General features: G+C 63.7%; 1 protein-coding gene across 1 annotated transcript; it reads right to left on the reverse strand.

Moving 5' to 3' along the window:
• Positions 1–203: 203 nt before the first annotated feature.
• LAMC3 (laminin subunit gamma 3) lies at positions 204–19,082 on the reverse strand. The gene is made up of 28 exons (XM_072883121.1): positions 18,704–19,082; positions 14,342–14,646; positions 14,024–14,154; positions 12,933–13,099; positions 12,317–12,505; positions 12,029–12,146; positions 11,850–11,948; positions 11,371–11,507; positions 9,747–9,863; positions 9,231–9,429; positions 8,911–9,023; positions 8,428–8,646; positions 6,361–6,549; positions 6,033–6,278; positions 5,530–5,683; positions 5,271–5,413; positions 5,011–5,189; positions 4,791–4,929; positions 4,131–4,336; positions 3,756–3,832; positions 3,324–3,458; positions 2,863–2,995; positions 2,578–2,739; positions 2,141–2,243; positions 1,829–2,028; positions 1,416–1,562; positions 1,113–1,212; positions 204–454 (listed from the first exon to the last, which is right to left on the reverse strand). Exons 1-28 carry the CDS (start codon positions 19,080–19,082, stop codon positions 204–206), a joined length of 4,737 nt encoding a protein of 1,578 aa, XP_072739222.1.
• Between the last annotated feature and the right edge of the window lie 221 nt (positions 19,083–19,303).

Genomic DNA, 19,303 nt, shown 5'->3' on the forward strand with positions numbered 1-19,303 from the left:
ACAGAGCTGGTGGCTGAAGTCATGACACAGAGTGGATGCTGAGCCTGAAGTGGTGCAGATAAGGACCTGGGGTGTGATGTTGTACGGAGGGCAGTGTGAAGAGCAGCAGGAGGGACTGATGCTGGTGAACGCAGGGTGTCCTTCGCTCTGCCATTCCCTATGGGGGGGGACACGGAGGTAATGGGGCAGTGGCCAGGGACCTGTCACTGCCACTTCGAGCAGCCCTCAGGGAGGCTCCGCAAAATGTCCTCCAGGTTCTGCTTGTCAGCCCGGATCTCGGCCAAGTCGCTCTCAAACGCCTGGATCTTCTCTTGCTGCCGCGCTGCCTCCTGCCGCAGCAGGCTGAGCTGGCCGGCCAGGGCACCCGACGCAGCCAGGCGCAGCCACAGCCGCTCCAGCTGCAGCCGCCCGGCGCTCAGCACAGCCTCCACCTGCGCCGCCTGCTCCAGGTTGCCTGGGCAAGGGGAGAGGACATGGATCAGAGGCAGAGAGCCGGGCAGGAGAGGCTCTGACATGCTCCAGAGGCTCAGACCCTCAGCACCCGGTAAACTGGAGGGAGTGGGTGCAGCGGGGCATGGAGGCATTGCAGCTTCCCAGTGATCACAGATAAGCAAATAGGACTGTGGCTCCAGGGAGGGCCTGCGCATGGCTCTCTCTTACAGATGGGTGATGATTTCCACCCCTTTGCAAAACTTCTCGGACGCAGGAGTCCTCAGAAATATACCCAGATGATCAAAGCAGGAGAAGCTGGAGCAAAACCAACCAGCAGCAAGGAGTGAACCCAGCCCAGCACCTCCCTCCGCTCCAAAGGGACTGAGCCCTTGACCCAGCCCTGCTCCTCCTGGAGACGCCAAGAGAGATCAGTGTCCCCACACCAGGCATGAGCACACACATTCAGCAAGCCCCAATTCATTCTGCACAAGGGCTTTACTTGAGACATGAGCCCTCAAGAAGCTTTGCTAAGACCCTGAGCGATCTCAGCCGAAGGGCACCCAGCTCAGCCCTGATGGCCAGCGAGCAGGAGAGCCAGCACCAGCGAGCAGGAGAGCCCCAGCCCCCAACGGCCTGGCCCTTCCCTGGGAGCCTGCACCCTGCTCCCATCCGGGTCTCACCTAGACTGCTCAGCAGGTCGTTCAGGGTCTCGATGTCCGAGATGAGCGAGCCCCGGGCTTCCTGGAGACTTTTTGCCATCTCACTCACCTCTGTCCCCACCTTCCAACACAGACAGACACCCAGATCAGGGACATCATTGACCCGTGGCTGGACAGGAGAGGGGAGGGGATCCCAGGAACAGCCCCAAGGGATTCCCTGTACAGTGGAGCCCAAAAGGTTGGTTGCTCCCTATGCTCTGGGCCGTGGGCAAAGCCCATTCCAGGCTCTGGAGTACACAAGCTGTCTGAGGGGACCCGACTCACCTGGTGTGCTTCCTCCAGGTCCCCCCTGAGCTTCTCAGCCACATGCTCCTGCCGGGAGATCTCCCGCCGGGTCTCATTGGCACGCGTGGCAAGCTGGCTGGTGTGCTTGCGGGCCTGCTTGCTCTCCTGCAGCACAGCGTGTGCCCTCTGCAAAGGGACGGAGATGGGGACAGTCACCTGGCGACATGCAGGGTGACCACGGCTGGGTCCCAGGCTGGGGCCCTGATCGGGTGCATGCCTCCAGTCTGCTCACAGACAAGGGTGGGCTGTGCTGGAGGGGCAGCAGAAGCTGTATTTGGGAGCCCTGTGGCCCTGCCTGCAACAGGCTGGGCTCTGCCTGTGATGGTTGCCAGCCTGGCTGTGCCCCGCAGCCCGGCACAGGCTCCCCGCACCCCACATCGCTCCGCTCAGACCTTGGCACTCTCCCCAGAGACTTGCTCAGCCTCCCCAGCCATCCTCCCGGCTGCGGTGGAGATGGACAAGGAGCTCCCCAGCGTCTTCTCTGCCTGTTTAATCTTCCTCTGGGCCTCCACCATCGCCCTGTCCCGCACAAGTGTCATCCTCCTGCTCAGGGCAGCCTGGCCCTTCCGATGCCCCAGCACCTTCGTCATGCCTGCGGGGACAACCTGGCTGTCACCGAACTGGCTCTTTCTCCCTTTGGCATCCAGAGCCAGAGTGGTGAGAGCTGAGCTGTGGCCAGAGATGCTCTGGCCGGTGCCTTTTACCTTCCAAGCTGGCCAGGAGAGACTCTGCATCAGAGAGCACGGCTTTTCCATGTGAGACGGCCGAGGTGGCTGTGCTGTGGGCAGAGCCAGCCCGGTCCCGCAGCTGGGCAGAGGAGAGCAGGAGTGAGGCTGGGGCAAAGAGCTGCACCCAGCTGGGAAATGTGGGACCCAGCCTGCTCCCGCTTGGCGGGCGAGCTCTTTGGGAGATCCGGGAGCCCGAGGGGAGATGTCTCCCAGAGCAACTGCTCCCAACCCCCTGGCTGCAGGCACGGCCCCTCCGGTCGCTGGAGCACAGGGGCTGGGACTCACCCACCCCCCTGTGCCCTGGGTGGGAGGCAGGAGAGGGATGCACCTGGCACACCGACAGCTCTGTCTGGAACAGGGGGTCCCCATCATTTATTTTGAAGGGCCACCCCACGCAAGCCAGCAGCAATTACCTGCTTGAAGCCGCGAGTCCTCTGCAGCTCCTGGCGCAATGTGGCTGCCAGAGCGCGGGACGCCTCGACGGCCTGCCGAGCCGATGGCTCCTGTGCCTCCGCTGCCTGCTCCAGCGCCGCCAGGTCCTGTGCCAGGGCTCCAGCCTGCGCCAGCAGTGCCTGCTGCAGGGTCAGGGATGCCAAAGGCTCCATGAGAGCATCTCCCAGCTCGGGAGGCAGCGCTGCCCAACGAGTAAAGCTAGGAGTAGGGATGCAAGCAGGAGCCGTAGCTTGGACGCTGCTCACCTGCCCCAGTGCAGCCACCTGCCGAAGTTTCTCGGCCATGTCTGTGTTTGCCTGCTGCACGGCTGCGAAAGCTCTCCTGGCTTCTGCCACGCCAGCGCCCAGCTCCTCCCGCGCCCGCTGGATTTCCTCGTACCTACGTGGACAGGACGCCACAGTCACCCGGGGCCCTCCAGTCCCTCAAAGGCTGGAGATGATGGCTTGGGACCTGGCCCCGGATACGGATGTACGGGGAAACACTGGGTGAAAGGGCACGAAACACCTCCAGCACAGAGCACCCTGGCTGTCTGCTTTGCAACACTGTGGTGCAATGAGTTTGACGGGACTCAGTCATGTCCCTGTTGGGCAGGTGCTAAACCACCATGACCGAGTCCTGTAACAGGGATCTGGCCAGAGACAAGGGGCTGCGGTGCCTTGCCAGCCCCCGCCTTGCTGCCAGCCCCCCATGTCTGCCAGCCCCTCACCCGGCCTCCAGCTCACGCTGCACCTCCTGCGTCGCGTTCCCCTCCAGCAGGTTCTGCAGGAACTTGGAGCTGGCATTGGAGGCATGCAGTGCTCTCCTGACCACCGCCTCCACCTGTGCCACGGTGTCCTCGTGGCTGCAGGGACAAGGACACGCAGAGAGATGATATTAGGATCAGCCTCCTGGGAAAGGAGTGGCCATCCCACAGCCCCAGCCGGGCAGGCAGCCTCCTCTGCCTGCGCATGCCGGGATCAGACAGGGTCAGGCTCATGCGGACCCTCTGCAATTTGGGACCACGAAGCCCAGGCTCAGGGCTCCCACATCTCCATCCATCACTGCCAGCCACGAGCAGAGAGCCAGGAAGGGAAGGAGGGTCCCAGCACAGCGGCTGTCCTGGCTGATACAGCCCGTGGTGCGGGACTTGCAGGTGTACCTCTCGGCCAGCTCCCGTGCCTCCAGCGCCCGGCGGCTCCAATTTGTGGGCTGCTGAGGGATTTCCTGGGGAATCTCCTTGAAACACAAGCAGCAGCAGTGAGGCCCCGGAGGGGAGCAGGGACCCCTGGAGCCCCCCAGCCCAGCACCAATGAGAACCTCCCGAAGGGCTGGAGGAGGTTTGCAAACAGGAGCGAGCAAGGGAAATAGCTCCTCTTGACTTAGCTGCAAGAAGGGCTATACCCACGTGGACCCTCGGCTTTCCCACTCACCCGCGGTGCTGGTCACATCCCACCCCACCAGTCCTGCACATCCCACTGCCTCCCAGGATGGCGACCAGCCCCCTCAGGAGCCCGGGGCCGGTGGGAGCCCGCACCGTGGTAGCCAGGGTGTCCGCAGCGTGCAGGATCTCCCGCTGCGCCGACTGCAGCACAGCCCCGATCTCTGACAGCAGGATGCAGGTCTTGGGGGGTCCGTGGCCGGAGCAGCCGGTGGCCTGGCTGGCGTTGCTGAGACGGCCCCGTGCGGTGCCCAGCGCCCCTGCCAGCTGCCCCACCTGCGCCGAGAGGGCAGCCCGGGCACCTGTGGGCAGCACAAGCAGCTGCTCGTTGCCCACGGAGGTGCTCGGGGCTCCCCACTTGCCTGTGGGGCTGCCCCATGGCCCAGCACCCCCTATTCTGCCTGCTAATGAAAGCGGAAGACAGTCCCTCCCGGATGCTCAGGAGGGACCCAGGGGTGCAGCACCCAAAGGGCACCCCGTGTGTCAATGCTCAGCCCCCGGTAATGCCTATCACCAGCTGCTCCAAAACCTCATGGGTGCAAGCATCCCTGTGGTGCTCTGTCCTGTGCAAAAAGGCATGGCCCCCGCGGCTGCCCTCCCCATCTTGGTCACCCCACACCCGTGCTGAGCCCAGCGCTGACCTGGGATCTCCTTACACCCACCCAGCATGTCCACAGCACCCTGCGGGAGCAGAGGGTCCGCAGAGAGGTGACCTGGGGCTCCCCCCATGGTGCAGGGAAGGGGTGTCCCCCAAACCTTGCAGGAGGTGAGGGCTGGGCAGCCCGTCTCCCCGGGGTGCATCTCCCAGCATGGGGGACTGGCCTGGGTGGGCGTCACAGCCTGGGTTTTGCAGCCTTTCCTCCATCTCCTGCAGCCTGGCCTTTAGCTGGTCAGCCTGCGGGCGAGACACGGGGGGACAGTGAGGCAGCGTGGGGGCCGGGGTGCTGTGCCCCCCTCGGCAGGGCACGGGCCGTACCTCGTCCTTCACCAGCCCATAGCAGGCAGGGCACTGCTGGCAGCGGGAGCTCGACGGATCGGGGAAGAAGTTGGCCTGGCACCGGTCACACTTGTAGCCCACGAAGCCGGGGCGGCAGAGGCAGGTGCTGTTCTCGTGGCACTGCGGGGTGACGGAGCCCAGCGGGGAGCAGTTGCAGGCTGCAACAGTGGCAGAAAGGCATCATGCTGCAGCTGCCAGCCCCGGTTTGGGGACCGAGGCGCTGTCCCTGTCCCCGTTACCTCGGCAGCCCCTGGCAGAGAAGCCGAAGAAGCCATGGTGGCATCGGTCACATTGCTTCCCCGCAACGCCCGGCTGGCAGGAGCACTGTCCCGTCAGCGCGTGGCACCTGCTCTCCTGCGACCCCGTCGGGTGGCACTCGCAGCTGGCACCGAGAGGTGGAGGGCGATGAGCGAGCAATGGGTGCAAAGAGCAGAGACCAAAGCCGGGGACGCAGAGCCACAGCTGTCCCCTCGCAGCCCCACGCCGTGCCCCACATACCTCTTGCACCCCACAGCAGGCTGCAGGCCATAGTAGCCAGGCTGGCAGAGCCCGCAGGCTCTGCCCGTCACGTGCGGGAGGCAGCGGCACTGGCCCGTGCTGGGATCGCAGCCCTCCAGCCCCGGGGCTGAGCCGTCTGGGTTGCAATCACAAGCTATGGGAGACAAAATATCGCTTACATCCCGGCATGGGGCTGGCAGATGGGACGGCAGGAATGGGTCACCGGGGCTGAGCCCCCCACAATGTGGAGAGCCACGTCCCCCCCCCCCGTCAAACAGGACTCCAAGAGGCTGAGACCCTGCAGACCAGGATATCTCCAGGGAAGGACAGCAGTGGAGAGAGGGGGCAAAGGCCATTCCTGAGCATTTGGGGCCAACCCAGCCCATCAATCAGCCCCTAAACCCACTGGGCATCCTCTTTCCACCCTCTGCCTCCACTGCTGGGAGGATTTTGGCTGCAGCGAGACCCAGGGGAGCAGGGCCAGCCCCCGGGGCTGTACGTACGCGCACACTTCCCAGCAGGGTCGGGAGCCAGCGCGTCCCCGTAGAAGCCTGGCTGACACCTCTCGCAGTGCTCGCCCGTCGTGTTGTACAGGCAGCGCAGGCACCGGCCGGACACGGGATCGCAGTTCCCCACAGCGTTGAGATCCACGTTCCCGTGACACTGGCAGGGGACGCAGGGATGCACGGGGCCCCTCTGGCCAAGGGGGTCCCCAAAAAACCCATCGTCACAGAGCTCGCAGCGTTTTCCTGGGGAAGGCAAAAAGGTGGGGAGGGTCCGGCCGTGCCGGTGCTGCCCGTGGCCCCCTCGCCCACCCACCCCCAGCCTCACCTCTCTGCCCCGGAGGGCAGTGGGTGCAGACCACCTCCCCACTGCTGGGCACCTCGGTGCAGGGCGAGTGGCCGGGGCAGGGGCATGGCTTGCAGTCATCAAAGCGCCCTACGAAGGGGTTGCCGTAAAACCCGGGGCTGCAGCGCTCGCAGAAGGGACCTTCTGTATTGTGCAAGCACTGGCAGTGCCCTGTGAGGAGGAAAACAGAGCTGAGGGTCTGCAAAAACCCAGCCCCGAATAACAGCAGGGACCGTGGGAAGGATGGAAAGCCAAGTGCTGAGCATGGCACATCACGGGTGCAGAGGGACGCACAGCTCCAGCCAAGGGATCACGCTGGGATTGCACATCCCCAACCAGGACTCGGAACATTTTCCCTCCCTGCCCCGTCCTTGCTCAAGAGAGAAGGTTTTGGAGAGGACGCTGGGGCCCCAGTGCCAGCCCCGCGCTCCCCCGCAGCGTGGGGATGAGGCGGTGCTGGCACACGCAGGCAGCACCGTCAACATGCACGGAGTCTGTCGGCGCCTGCGATAATCGACAACACATTTCTCAGCGACGAGGCGTGTCGTTTCCAGCCTGTCATGGAAAACACAAGCAGCGGGGTGCGAGCGTCTCCTTGCGAGCCGAGCCGGTGAGTCACGGCCTTCCGAAATCAGCTGGGAGGAGGAGGAGGAGGAAGGATGCTCAAGGAACCCCCCACCTCCAGGCAGATGATCTGCTCGACTGGAGAGAGAGAAGGAGCCACGGGGAGGATTTTTCCCCATGATTTGTGGGGTCGGGTCATACCAGGCAGATTGTGCAAGAGAGAACGGGCGTTTTTCCATTTTCCCCACATCCAGGCGGAGCCGGACGATGGAAAAGAAAGGAAAAGTGGGTGGCAGGAAGAAGTGGAAAAATAAACGAAGTGTGTGGGCTGGCTCGGGCTGGCAGCACCCGGGCCAGGACATCAAAAGCCTTGTCCCTGGGGATTGCGCAGTCGGCAGCACCAGCCCTGGCTCTGCGAGAGGAGAGGCGAGTGTGCAGAGCGGCTGCCGCATTTCCGCTGGCAGGGCAGGGGCACTTGCTGAGCACAGCGTCCCTTCCAGCCCTTTCCATCCCGGCCATACGCTACTGTCGCTCCTCACCGAGGGGAGCCGGCCAGCGAGGAGCCCCAGGGGCTCCGTCCGGGTACCAAATGCATCATCTTATTTCCAAGCTCTTTTCAGCGCCGATGGGAGCTGCTGCTCTCTGCAGGGGTGGACAGGGAGCAAGGCAGCATCTCATGAGCCCCTCACAGCTCTGATCTGCCTTTCCCCGGGGCTGACAGCAGCGAGGCTGGTGCTGGATTCACACAGCCACCTCAAGCTGCAGGGCAGCGGTTTGCAATCCTGCTCCTCTTCCCCAGCCAAAGCTATCCAGACACTTTGCCTGGCAGGAGAGAGGAGAGCCAACACCCCGTGAACCACCCCAGACACAGCCACGCTGCCCTGAAGGCTTTGCTGTTGCTTTTTCCTCCCTTCAAGCCACAGTCCCTGCTGCAGTCACGCACCTCTGAGCTGGATCTGGAGGCAGACCAGGGCTTGGCTGGCAGCATGAGAGACGGCTCCTCTGGTGCCTTCCCACAAGCCTGGCACCGCTGTATTTTCAGGCTCTTTTACTTGTTTCTCTGCTCAGGTTCACCCCCGGTTTGCAGGCGCCAGGGCTGTGGGCTGTGCCCAGTCCTGCTCCGCTCCTCGGGCAGCGATGCTGCCTGCGAGGCAGGCAAAACCCTCTGCCTCTCTCCTGACCTGACCCCTGCCTCCCCTGCCCAGAGGACCAGCACCTTTCCTTTCTCCTCCTTTAAGATCATAAAGTACCATGAAAGATGGCCCTCTTATTATAAATTACCACCGTTCTTGCAGTTCGCTAATTATCTCTGTCTCTACGGTTATGAACCCAGTCCTTATAACCAGCCAAGCAATTCAACTTGCAAGTTTTGGGTACCACAACCTCACGGATGGTTTCCAGCATCGCTCAGAAACAAGCAAAGACATTAATTTGTCACCCATGCACGCAGCGATGGGGCAAGCAGAGGGGCCGGGGGGTGCGCACCTGTGAGGGGGTGGCAGTCCCCGTGCTGGTTGCAGGCGCAGGGCACGCAGCTGACGAAGGGGCCGCCGAAGGGGATCTCCCGCTTGAAGCCGGGTGCGCAGGACTGGCAGAACTGCCCAGCGTAGCCCGGGGGACACGTGCACTCCTCCACCCAGCCCGCCCGTGCCCCCGGCCCGGGGCGAGCGGACGTGAGCTGGACCTCGCTCAGGGACAGCCTGCCTGCGAGAAGGGAGAGCAGCGTGAGAATGGGATGGCACATCCCCTGGCCCTGCTCTCTCCGTCCTGCCTGGAAATGCTCCAGACAGACGTAGAAGACCCCAAAATACCTCCTGGGGAGCCCAGGAGTGTTCACAGAGAGGAGCCAGACCCTGCCCCAACACACCCCCTGCAATGCCTCTCGTCCCCGAGAGCCTGATGCTGCTTCAATGTCCTCAGCTCCATCCAAGCTTGGTCCCCATGGGGACGTTGCATGGAGCCACCCACCTTGCACAGGGCCGCGGCTCACGCGGAGGCGGAGGGCAGTCAGGTTAGAGAGCAGGCGCTGGAAGCTGAAGGCCGACAGCGAAGGCTCTGCACCCTCCTCTACCTCGTGCAGCCTGTTGGGAGGAAGGACAGGGCCAGCCTGACAGCCGCATGCTGCAGGACAGCTCGGCTCCCCAGCTGGGACCCGGGCACAGCGATGGGGCCACAGTTCAATCCCCGAGGGGGGCAGGGAGCAAGGCTGAACCCCACAGCACAGGGCAGCATCAAACACCTTGTGTCCCAAACCCAGCTGAGGTTCCCCAAAGCGCTGTGACAGGTACCTGAAGGTGACAGCCTGCTTTCCACGCTGGAGCTGGCTCTCGCTGTTGGACATGGTGAACTCCATCCCCTCGCCCTCCAGCACCAGCTGGATCTGGAGCAGAGGCACCCCGGTCTCCATCCCCGTCCCGTTCCCCTCCACTCCCAGCAGCAGGGACAGGAGCTGCCCGTAACTGAGACGCTGGTTCTGCAGAAACTTCTCTGCAAGGAGAAAGAGAAGGAAAATGTGTAGGATATGGATGCACCAACTCTGCTGGGAATCCCAGCATGGTCCTGTTCCCACCAGCATCACCGGGAGCCACGGTCACCCTCCTAGAGCAGTGCCAGCTCCAGCCTGCCCTCCCAGGGTCCTGGTCCACCGCTCCAATCCCCCCCACTGCCTCGTGTTATTGAAACACGCTCAGCTCCGGGATGGAGCCTACCGCCTCAGGCACCGGCATAGCAGTGAGATGTCCCACGAGAGCACCAGGGGGTCCCCACGGCAGAGCAGGACCCCAGGGACCTGCCACACACAATACCTGGTGCAAGAAAATCCACCGGCTCCTCTCCATCCCACTCGGTGACAATCTCCCCATCAGCCCAACGCAGAGTCAGGTCCACGGAGCCCGGAGCTGCGGCAGCCCAGCCCTCCAGCCCTGCGTGATGGCACACAGCAGCAGTGCACAGGGAAAGGGAGCAGCGAGTCCCCGCCAGCCCAGCAAGAGCGGGGTGCTGCTTTCGGGGGCTCTGTCCCTCCTCCCGAGACTCTCCAGGGTCTTGTAAGGGACCAGCGCTTTGTACCCTGCTCCACTCGAGCTCTCACACGCTGGAAAGTGGCCCTCGCCGCCCCCCCGTCTGTTTATTTTCTTAGATTTGGAGGAAATTATTATCTTTAAACTTTTGCCCCCCTGCCTGTGCTGCGGTTCCAACATTACTGTGGGCTGGAGAGCGCAGGAAGACCAGGGAGAGACGGGGTGTAATTGCATTAAGTTGGTTTCCTTCGGAAATCAAACTCCCCCCCAATCCCCAGGGTTAGTTATTTCTTCCAGCCCAGGGCACCCACAGGACAAACACTTGGAAATCTCTCCCTGGCTATCGAGTGGGCTGCACTCGATTATCAAATCATCCCAAATTTGGGCTCTTTCACCCAGCACAGGAAACTTCCAGCTGATCCAGCTCAGCTGCAGATTGGGGAGCGCTTTGAGGAGCGGGGCTGTAGGAGGGTGGGTGGCTGCACCCTGCCCCGCGCTGCCTGGCCACGCTGAGCCTCTTGCAACCCAGCCCAGGGCTCTGCAATATCTGTCCCTAAAGGAGCAGCCCCAAACTGGCTGCATGAAGGGCAGAAAAAAAGACATGGTTTCAAGCCTGGCTCCATTTCAAGGCCATTACGGCAGTACAGCAATTGGCAGCGTGGTTTAAAGGCAATCAGGATAAACCCGCGCCTGGCGTCTTCGCCTCCATCTGCTCGCTGGCATGTGCACCCTAGGCAAGGCGGAGAGCCGGGCTGCCCGCGATGGGTGCCCGTACCCTGCCGGGGTGCAGGCGGGGGTCCCAGCGAGCAGGGGCTGCAGCGGGGCCCGCAGAGTGCCCGCAGCCGGGGCTGCACACGTCGGGCTGTGCGGCAGATGGCAGGGTTTCCCCAAACATCCCGCACACACCCAGCCCTGCCATGCACGGCCCTGGCTGCAGCTGGGTAAGAGCACCCCATCCCGCTCCCCCAGCCCCCATCTGCGCTGCCCCGTCCCAGCCGAGGATGGGGAGAGGAGGGAATAAGGGGGAAAGTTCCCACCAGCTCCATCCTTTTAGTTTTTGTCTTTGTGAGCTGATTTTTAGTGCTCCTGCAGTCCCCGGTGTGGTGGGACGGCCGTGCCTGGCCCTGCAGCCCTCCCTGCGCCAACGGGAGCGGGTCGGCATGGAGGGATGCCACGGGGAGCCAGGGAGAGCCCGTTCCCACAGAGCTGGGGGCAAAAGCAGAGGTTTAACAGCAAAACAGAGGCAAGCCGGAGAAATCGCCCTCAGCCATCACCACCAGTCAGCCCCAAAAGGGGATGCTCAGCCCCAGAGCAGGATGCTCAGCCCCAGCCTTCCCAAACTGCCGTAGTTTTTTGGCTGGAGTTGGTGCGGCTGTGCCCTCCGTTTCACCTGGGGCCGGGGGGTCGGTACCTCGGCTGAAGTCGGAGCGGATGTGGGTCACCTCGTAGCCGTCTGCCGCCGCGCAGGCGGTGGAGTGGCCGTGGCAGAAGCAGCTGGTGCAGCCAGCAGGGTTGTGGGGCTGCAGGTTAAACCAGCCTGGCTGGCACCTGGGCATGGGGAAGAAACAGGAGCACACGGCATGGGGCAGGCAGAGCTGTGGGGGACCACAGCAGCATCCCAGGGGGGACACTGGTGGCAGCTCTGAGTGAGCCCAGTCCCAGCGGTCCAGAGGGATGCAGCCCCACGGCCTCGCCAGCCAGGGCCTCTGCAGGGAGCGACCCTGCAGGATTCCCATGGCAAAGCCCCTGCGAGGGGTCACGCGTAGGGGCTGGGGAAGCAGCGATGCCCGGCGGGAGCGAAGACGCCTGCCCTGCACCGACCACCGAGCCCTGGCATTGATCCCAGTCTGGAAAGGGGCCGTGGTCTCATCCCCGTCCCAGGGCGCTCACCTGTTGCACAAGTGCCCCTCCACCCTTTCCTTGCAGGTGCAATGCCCCGTGTTGGGGTCGCAGGTGCCCACGCTGCCGGCGGGGTCGCAGGCACAGGGTCTGGATGGGGCGAGACAAAGGCGCGAGGTGAGCCCCAGTCCCATCCCGCTGCTCCTGCCTGGGGCCGGGCTCCTCCTCACCTGCAGCCGCCTTCGCTGAGGCTGTGGTAGCCGTCCTTGCAGCGCTCGCACTTCCAGCCCGTCACGTTGGCCTTGCAGAGGCAGGTCCCCGAGCTGTCGCACTGGGGTTGCAGGGAGCCTGCAGGGACCCCGGCCAGCCCTGAGGCTCTGCCCCAGCCGGGGAGAGACACGGGGGGAGATGGGGAGACCCCAGGCAAGGGAGAACTGACCAAAACCATCCCTCCCAGCTGAGCCCTGGATAGGGCAGGGGTTTTGCACCAGAACCTGGCTCGGCACAGCCCCACGCACCTGCGGGGTGGCAGTGGCAGGGCTGGCAGGCCGCCTGCTGCTCCCAGCGGTAGTGGTTCTGCCGGCAGCGCTCGCAGTGGGGCCCGGCCGTGTTGTCGCGGCAGTTACGGCAGTGGCCCCCGTGCCCGCTGTGGCGGTACAGCTCCCGGTCGTAGAAGCACTCGTCTGAGCGGCCGCTGCAGTTGCAAGCTGCGGGGGGCAGGAAGGGTGGTCGGCTGCAGCTCAGTGGCACCTGGGAGGCACAGGGCTCACCCAGGGGTTAAAGCAACCTCCCGGGGGGCTGGATGAGCCAGGGGGGCTGCTTGGCTCAGCTGCGTGAGCTTTCAGCAGTGCCTCTGCCATTGGGAGTGGAGGTGGGTGCAGCACCGTGCACGGAGCAGACGGCTGCACTCATGGGGTAAGGAAATGTCAGGGGATCCTCGGGGTGACGCTGTGAAGGGGGGCCCTGGGATGTAAATCCTCCCTCCCTGCCTGGAGCAGCCTTGCAAAATGGAGCAGGCACTTCCCACCCGTGCAGGAAGGGCAGGAGCTGCTGGACCAGCCGATGCAGCGCCAGCGCAGCCCATCGGGGCCGGCCGCACACCGTGACCACGGAGCCAGCCCAGGCGATACTCACGGAGACACTCGTTGGCGGCCTCGGCGGTGCCGCGAGCCCAGGGCCGGTCTTGGTAGAAGGGCTGGCAGCGCTCGCAGTCGGTGCCGGCTGTGTTGTGCTGGCACACGCAGACCAGCTGCCCGGCCTCGTCCAGTACGCACTCACTGGCGTGGCCGTTGCATTTGCACCTGCAGCAAGACCCCGGTGCGCAGAGGAGCCTCTCTGAGCACCGGCATGGGCAGCAGCTGGCAGCGGGACGGTGCCCGGGCTGTGCAGCATGCGGCCCCGTCGGCGGGCGGGCCCGCCTGGGGCGGCCATGGGGCAAGGAGCGGGGCAGAAAGCGGCTCGGGCTGTGCCGGCATCGAGGCCGCCCGCTGTGTCCCCGAGGCGCTCCTGGCCCAGCCATCTGGGAGGTCACGCGCTGAGGGTGGCCCGTGTGAGATGCTAACCAGCTCCAGCTGCTGGGGCCCGGGGCTGTGAGATGACAGTGACGGGGGCTGCCGGCCGGCTGGGAGCAGCCCTGGCCCCGCTGCCCGGGGGGAAGCAGCTCTCACCAGGGTGGAGATATCGCCCACTCCCCCCAGCCCGGGAAGGGCACGGGCGGCACAGCCCACGGGCAGCACCGAGTGGGTGCCACCTACGTCTCTGTCCCACATCAGCTCCCCCGTCCCGCCAGCAGCTGCTCCAGCTCCTCGGGCCGTGGCCGTGCCGACTCCAAGCTCCTCCGCCAGCCTCCGTGGCCTCGGGGCATCTCTCTGCTGGCCCCCCAGGACCCCTCTTTTGCTGTGCCCAGGGACCAAGCAGGGCCACAGGAGAAGCAACACGAGCCCCAGTCCCATTAAAAGCCATGGAGCTGGGAGGGGGCAAAGCAAATACAGCTGGTGGCAAATGGAGAGGGCTTGTGGGGAAAAGACCTCCTTTGTGCACAACTCAAAGGGCTCCAGGTTTCATCACCCGTCGCTGCACTGCCAGCTCCAGTTTACAGATGGAGGAAGCGACATCTGAGTGGTTTGCCCCAAAAGCAAGACCGAGGTGGGGAGCAGCTGCCCCAGCCCCGTGGCCCCGGGAAGGTCCCCCCCTCCTGCCCTCCCCCTGATGCAGCTGCCCCTCACCTGCCGCCAACAGAGAAGTCAGAGATGGCGTAGTAGTACGACTGCAGCACCTTGGGGTCCTTGAAGATGTCATCCCCGAATGTGTTGAGCCGGTTCAAAGAGATGAGCAGGTCGGTGACGGTCACCCACTCCTGCAGGGGACACGGGGAGGGCGCCTTGGCGAGGGGTCTGGGCCACCAGCTCCCCACCCCGACCGGGACGCATCCTGCACCTTTTCCTATGGGGGTGCAGGGCATCACAGGCACTTTTACCCCGGCTGCATCAGCGCACCCGGTCCTGGGGCACCATGCACCCACCCCGCTCCCGCCCTGACAGCACCTGCAGCGCGGGGCTCCCGTCGAAATTGTAGGCGCTGGGCCGTCCCTCGAGGGTGGAGAAGGCCACGTTGCCCCCGCTCAGCGGGGAGATGTCGCTGAATTCGTCGGTGCAGAAGGCCACTTGCTCGTCCTCCCCCGGCCGCAGGTAGTGCCGCTGCCGCTTCCCGTAGGTCTTCTCGCAGGACGCGCTGTAGTACTGGAAGGGCACCCAGGGCCCCTCGGCACGGCTGCGCTTGTAGATGGCGAAGCTCTCGGGGCGACTGGTATGAAACTTCAGCCGCACGTAGGTGATCTCATAGGCTTTGCCTGGGGACAGACCCGCCATGCTGTCACCCTCTCCCGGCTTCCCAATGTGCACCACAGCCTGCACCAGGGCTGAAATTATCCCGGTGCCCCGTCCTGCATGGCTGCCAGCATCCCGCTGCTCCCCCCGTGGGCACCGTCCCCCTCTCCCCGCCACAGCTAAAAGAGGAGCGTTTTCATGCAAAGCAGAAATCCCCGTCCAGCCGCCCTTAACCCGCTCCACCTTGCTGCAGCCCAAACCGCATCAGCCCCAAACTGGCTCTCGCCCCAGTGCAGCCACCCACCCCTTGCACGGATGCACCGGGCGGGTTGCACGGCTGAGGAGCCGCTGCAAAGCCAGGCTCTAACCAGCAGCCAGTGGGGAAGAGTCAGGCCCACGGCGCTGAGCAGCATCCCCGGGGCAGCAGTGCCACAAGGATGGGGAGGTGGAAAAGGTCAAGGCCGGTCCCTTCCCAGGGAGCCACGTGCCGGGACCCGGCATCGCTGCCGTCTTTGCTGGGATAAAGACAAAGAGAGGCTGCCAATCGCCGGGGCAGCCGGCACAGCTCTGAAAGCGCTTGAAAGAATTAGCAAAAAGGGGGGAAAGAAAACACCAAAGTGAACATCAGAACCGCTTAATTGCCAGAGATGAAGGACCAGCTCAAAGACTGGATTGCTCCATAACAGCACCGTTCCTGACAGCACAAAACAATTAGCTGCAAGGTTTTGGCTTTATTTGAAAAGATAATGAGTTGGGAATGTTAGAAGGGTTATTCCGGGACTAGGAAAACAAGCCTTTAATTGGGCCCATATGAATACTGTCGCATATGTGCTGTGACTTTCCTGTGGGGGAGCCGAGGCAACCCGGCTACCGGTGCTGGGAAAAGCAGCTGTCTCCCATCAGGGATGCGGGGAGCACCCGGCCGAGCACCCGGGGAGGGAGACAGACCCGCTCGCAGCCCACTCGGAGATGATGAGGGCCAAGAAGGCCTTGCAACCGGGCTGTCCCACCTCTGCCACGCTCCCCTGTGCCTCTCCCCAAATTCACCTCCCTCTGGGACCCCTCTGGGCTGGTGACAGCGGGCGTGCCCCTGCCCTGCACCCCGAGGCGGGGACACCCAGCAGGCGCCGGTTCCCAGACAGCACGGTCCCGGGGGGCACATCTACTAAAACAGCGAGGTCAGGGCCGTCGCCTCCCGGAGCAGTTTCCTCTGGGAGAGGAAGGGAGCTCGACGCTGTGTCAATAAACAGCCCCTGCCCCACACGGCCCCGCGCGAGGGGAGGGGGCGGCTGGGCCGGGGGAGCCCGGGGGGTCCCTCCAGCTGGGATGGAGGAAACTCGCTGCCATAGGGAATCATGCCGAGGGAGCGCGTGCTTTTCCCAGACAGGCCTTTTAATCAGCCAAATTCTGCTTAGGGGGAAAAAAAAAAAATCCAGAAAATAACCGGGGCTGGTTGGCTCCCCTTTCCTGCTCGGGAAGGTGTGATGTGTCCCCAAGCCAGGTGTGCCATGGGATGGGGACACCGCGCGGGTGTGCAGGCGGCTGAGGGTGACAGCTCCAGGACCCTGGGATGCTCTCCCAGCTGTGCTGTCCTCTGAACGATGTGTTCACCCGCCTCCCACAGAGCCCAAACTGCAGCTCGTACCGTGCCAGGGACTCCAGGCGAAGGAGCCTGGAGAGGAGAGAGGAGCGTGCGGGACGGTCACATCACCTACGGGTCCCCAGCCACCTCTGGCCCCCCCAGACCTCAGCTCCGGGAGCCCGCCGCAGGCTCGCATCCCACAGGAAAATCAGAGTCAGAGTCATAGGTGCAGGTATCGCCTGATCTCGACATTCTGACATGTGCCGCTGGCATTCAGAGAGCTACCCGGTGCCTGTTGCCTTTGCAAGCCTATGGATATTTTGGGTTCCTCCCTGACATCTGACAGGGCATGGCCACGGGCGCTCAGGATTATCGATCCGCTCTGAGTCCGATGCACTGTAACGGCATGGCTGAAACCTCGCAGAGAAGAGAGATTTAAAGAAGGATAATCTAATTAACGCCAATCAACAGCATGCAGGTAAACACAGGTCTTGTCCAACTCATTCGATATCTTATTTAATAAGCTCCCCAGGTAACCACGCTGGAAAACCTACAAGACATCTGACTTGGGACTGAGCAAGACGAGCAGGCTGGCAGGGACGCACTACGTGGGTTAAAAAAACCAATTACTCGGTGGAGCTCATGAGCGAGGACTCGTCCTGGGCTGTGTCCCGGGGGGCTGCAGGGGCCAGTTGGACTTTTCCTCCATAACCCAAGTGAAAGCATTAAGGTAGCGATAAAAAGGTCTGCAGCTGGGACAAGAACGGGGCCCGGCGGCTACGGGAAAGGTCTGACAGCAACGTGCCAGGCACCAAATGGCACTTTTTGGCATGGCAAGATATACGAACCATGCAGGAATAAGGGTACATTTGCGGAGGGATGCTCCGGCTCGGGAAGGGACGCAAGGACCAGGGGTGAAGACGAGCTTGGTGCAACGTTACGGCCTTGGATGTGTTAACAGGAGACAGACACAAGCAGGGCAGTCACGGGGACTGGACAAGACTCCACTGGAAACCCGAGCGTGGGGTCCAGCAGGGTCTGCAGAGGAGCTGGGGAAGAGCCAGGAGAAAAGCAGAGACTGGGAAGCAAGCCCCGAGGCTCAGGGAGCTCGGGCTGGGGCAAGGAGCCGCTGCACACATCAGGGTGCAGGGGAGCCCACGCATATCCATGTGCCAAGTCAGGACTGGTGGCCACAAACTCTCCTGCCTGTCCCAGAGATGGCCACCAGCTTCCTGTGCCGGAGGCTGAAAGGAAGAAAATCCAGGTTGGAAGCCACCTGCAGCTGGGGGGGACCAGCCACCGGAGGTACCGGCGGCAGCTTGTTCAGCCGTGCGGGTTGCATTTGGGTTGTCTACGCTCCAGCTCAAACACGAAGGAATTTGGGGTGATCTGACAGCCTGCTTTAGATGGGAGAGGGGCCGGCAGATCCCCTCCCGTGGGGCTGGCAGGAGCGGGAGCAGGGAGCAGGGCTGGCAGGCTCCTCCGGCATCGCTTCTCATGCCCGGCGGGGAGCCCAGCCCCGGCCCGGGGACGAGGACCAGATGTCCGCCCGCTCGCAGGGGGCTGGGAAAGCGGTGACCTCCGCCCAGCCGGGCAGCTCCCACGTCCCCGCCGGGGCACACACAGACCCTCCACCGTCACCCCAACTCCAGCCGCTGGGTCCCACCAGCACGTGGCTCCGAGCCACACCGGTGCTCGCCTGTCCCCTTACCGGCTACAACCGCAGCCCCTCCGCTACCCCCCTTCGGCATGCAGATGGCAGGAGACAGCAGAGAATGAAGATTTTACAGCGCTGGTCAATAGCCAGGATAGTATAGATGGCAGGAAAATGTTAAAAATCCTTTTTAAAATGCCAGGCATGCCCCATGGGTTTAAATACTCTCCAAGCAGGCGGCTTGCACAATATTTAAAATGTAGAGGGTCGGATCCCAGCTGGGGAAGCCTGCCGGGGCTGCACGGTGTGTGCAGAGCTCTGTCCCCCTGAGACATAACGGGCATCATCAGCAATGCAGAGGGGCGAAATGGCATGGGCTTGGCACCCCCGGTGCTCACCCCAATGGCAAGGCTCTCGTGGAGGGGTCTGTGCCTCCCCCCCACCTGCCTCCAGCTCCACAAACTTGCATAATCGGTAAAAAGCAGCCTTGGGGGAGCGGGAGAGCAGACACCCCGGGCACGCCTGGCTGGGAAGCGGCACAGGCGGGCGCAGCCACCGGCATCCTCACCCCGCAGGGGACCGGGGCTCGGCTGACGGACAGGGCAGACCCTCCCCGGGTCTTTTAAGTGATCTACTGAAAAGAGACCCCGCAGCGCTTCGCAGAGGGCACCTCCCTCCTCGCACCCCCTAAAAGCCCTGAGGAGGGTCCCGTCTCTAACCCAAAAGCAGCACCAAGAGCTGCAGGGTGCAGGAGCATCCATCCCCCCAGCCACGCACCCGGGTCTCGATGCACCCACCGCCAGCTTCCCTCGCCGGCACCACGGGGGCTCCCACCGGCACTCACCCAGGTGGAGGGTGATGTTGACGGAGTTGGGGTGCTGGATGCCGAAGGCCATGGACTGGCTCTGCCACCAAGTGCTCTCCTCCTGGCTGTGGAAGTCGGTGAGGAAGGAGGCATTGTGGTGCTGCCGGGGGTCCGTGGCATCGCAGCGGTGGCACAGGGCGCTGGCATGGCGAGCGCCCATCTGCAGGCAGTAGTCCTCCGGAGGGGAACCGCACGTGTTGGTGGCCTGGGCGGCCCGGCCGAAGGCAGCGTTCTCGAAGACGGGCATGCAGCGTCGGGGCTGGCCCCGGGGGTCCTGGCAGGCAGGCGAGCCCCCTGCCCCCAGCCCCAGCCCCAGCCCCAGCAGGGCCAGCATGCAGAGCCCGGGAGGCCGTGCCATGCCGGGGCTTGCCTGGCTGGGCTCTGAGCCTCCTCCGGATGGCATGGTGGGAGCAGGCGGGACGGGATGGGATGGGACAGGATGGGATGGAATGGGACGGGTCCCCCTGCCCGGCACCTCCTCTCGCTCCGAGGTCCATCTTGTGGAAGCTGCTGGGAATGTCGAAAGCTTCATCTGCGAGCCCGGGCTGTGGGGTTTGGGCTTCCCCCAGGCCACCCTGG

This window comes from Ciconia boyciana, chromosome 18, assembly GCF_034638445.1.
Source record: "Ciconia boyciana chromosome 18, ASM3463844v1, whole genome shotgun sequence".
NCBI lineage: Eukaryota > Metazoa > Chordata > Aves > Ciconiiformes > Ciconiidae > Ciconia > Ciconia boyciana.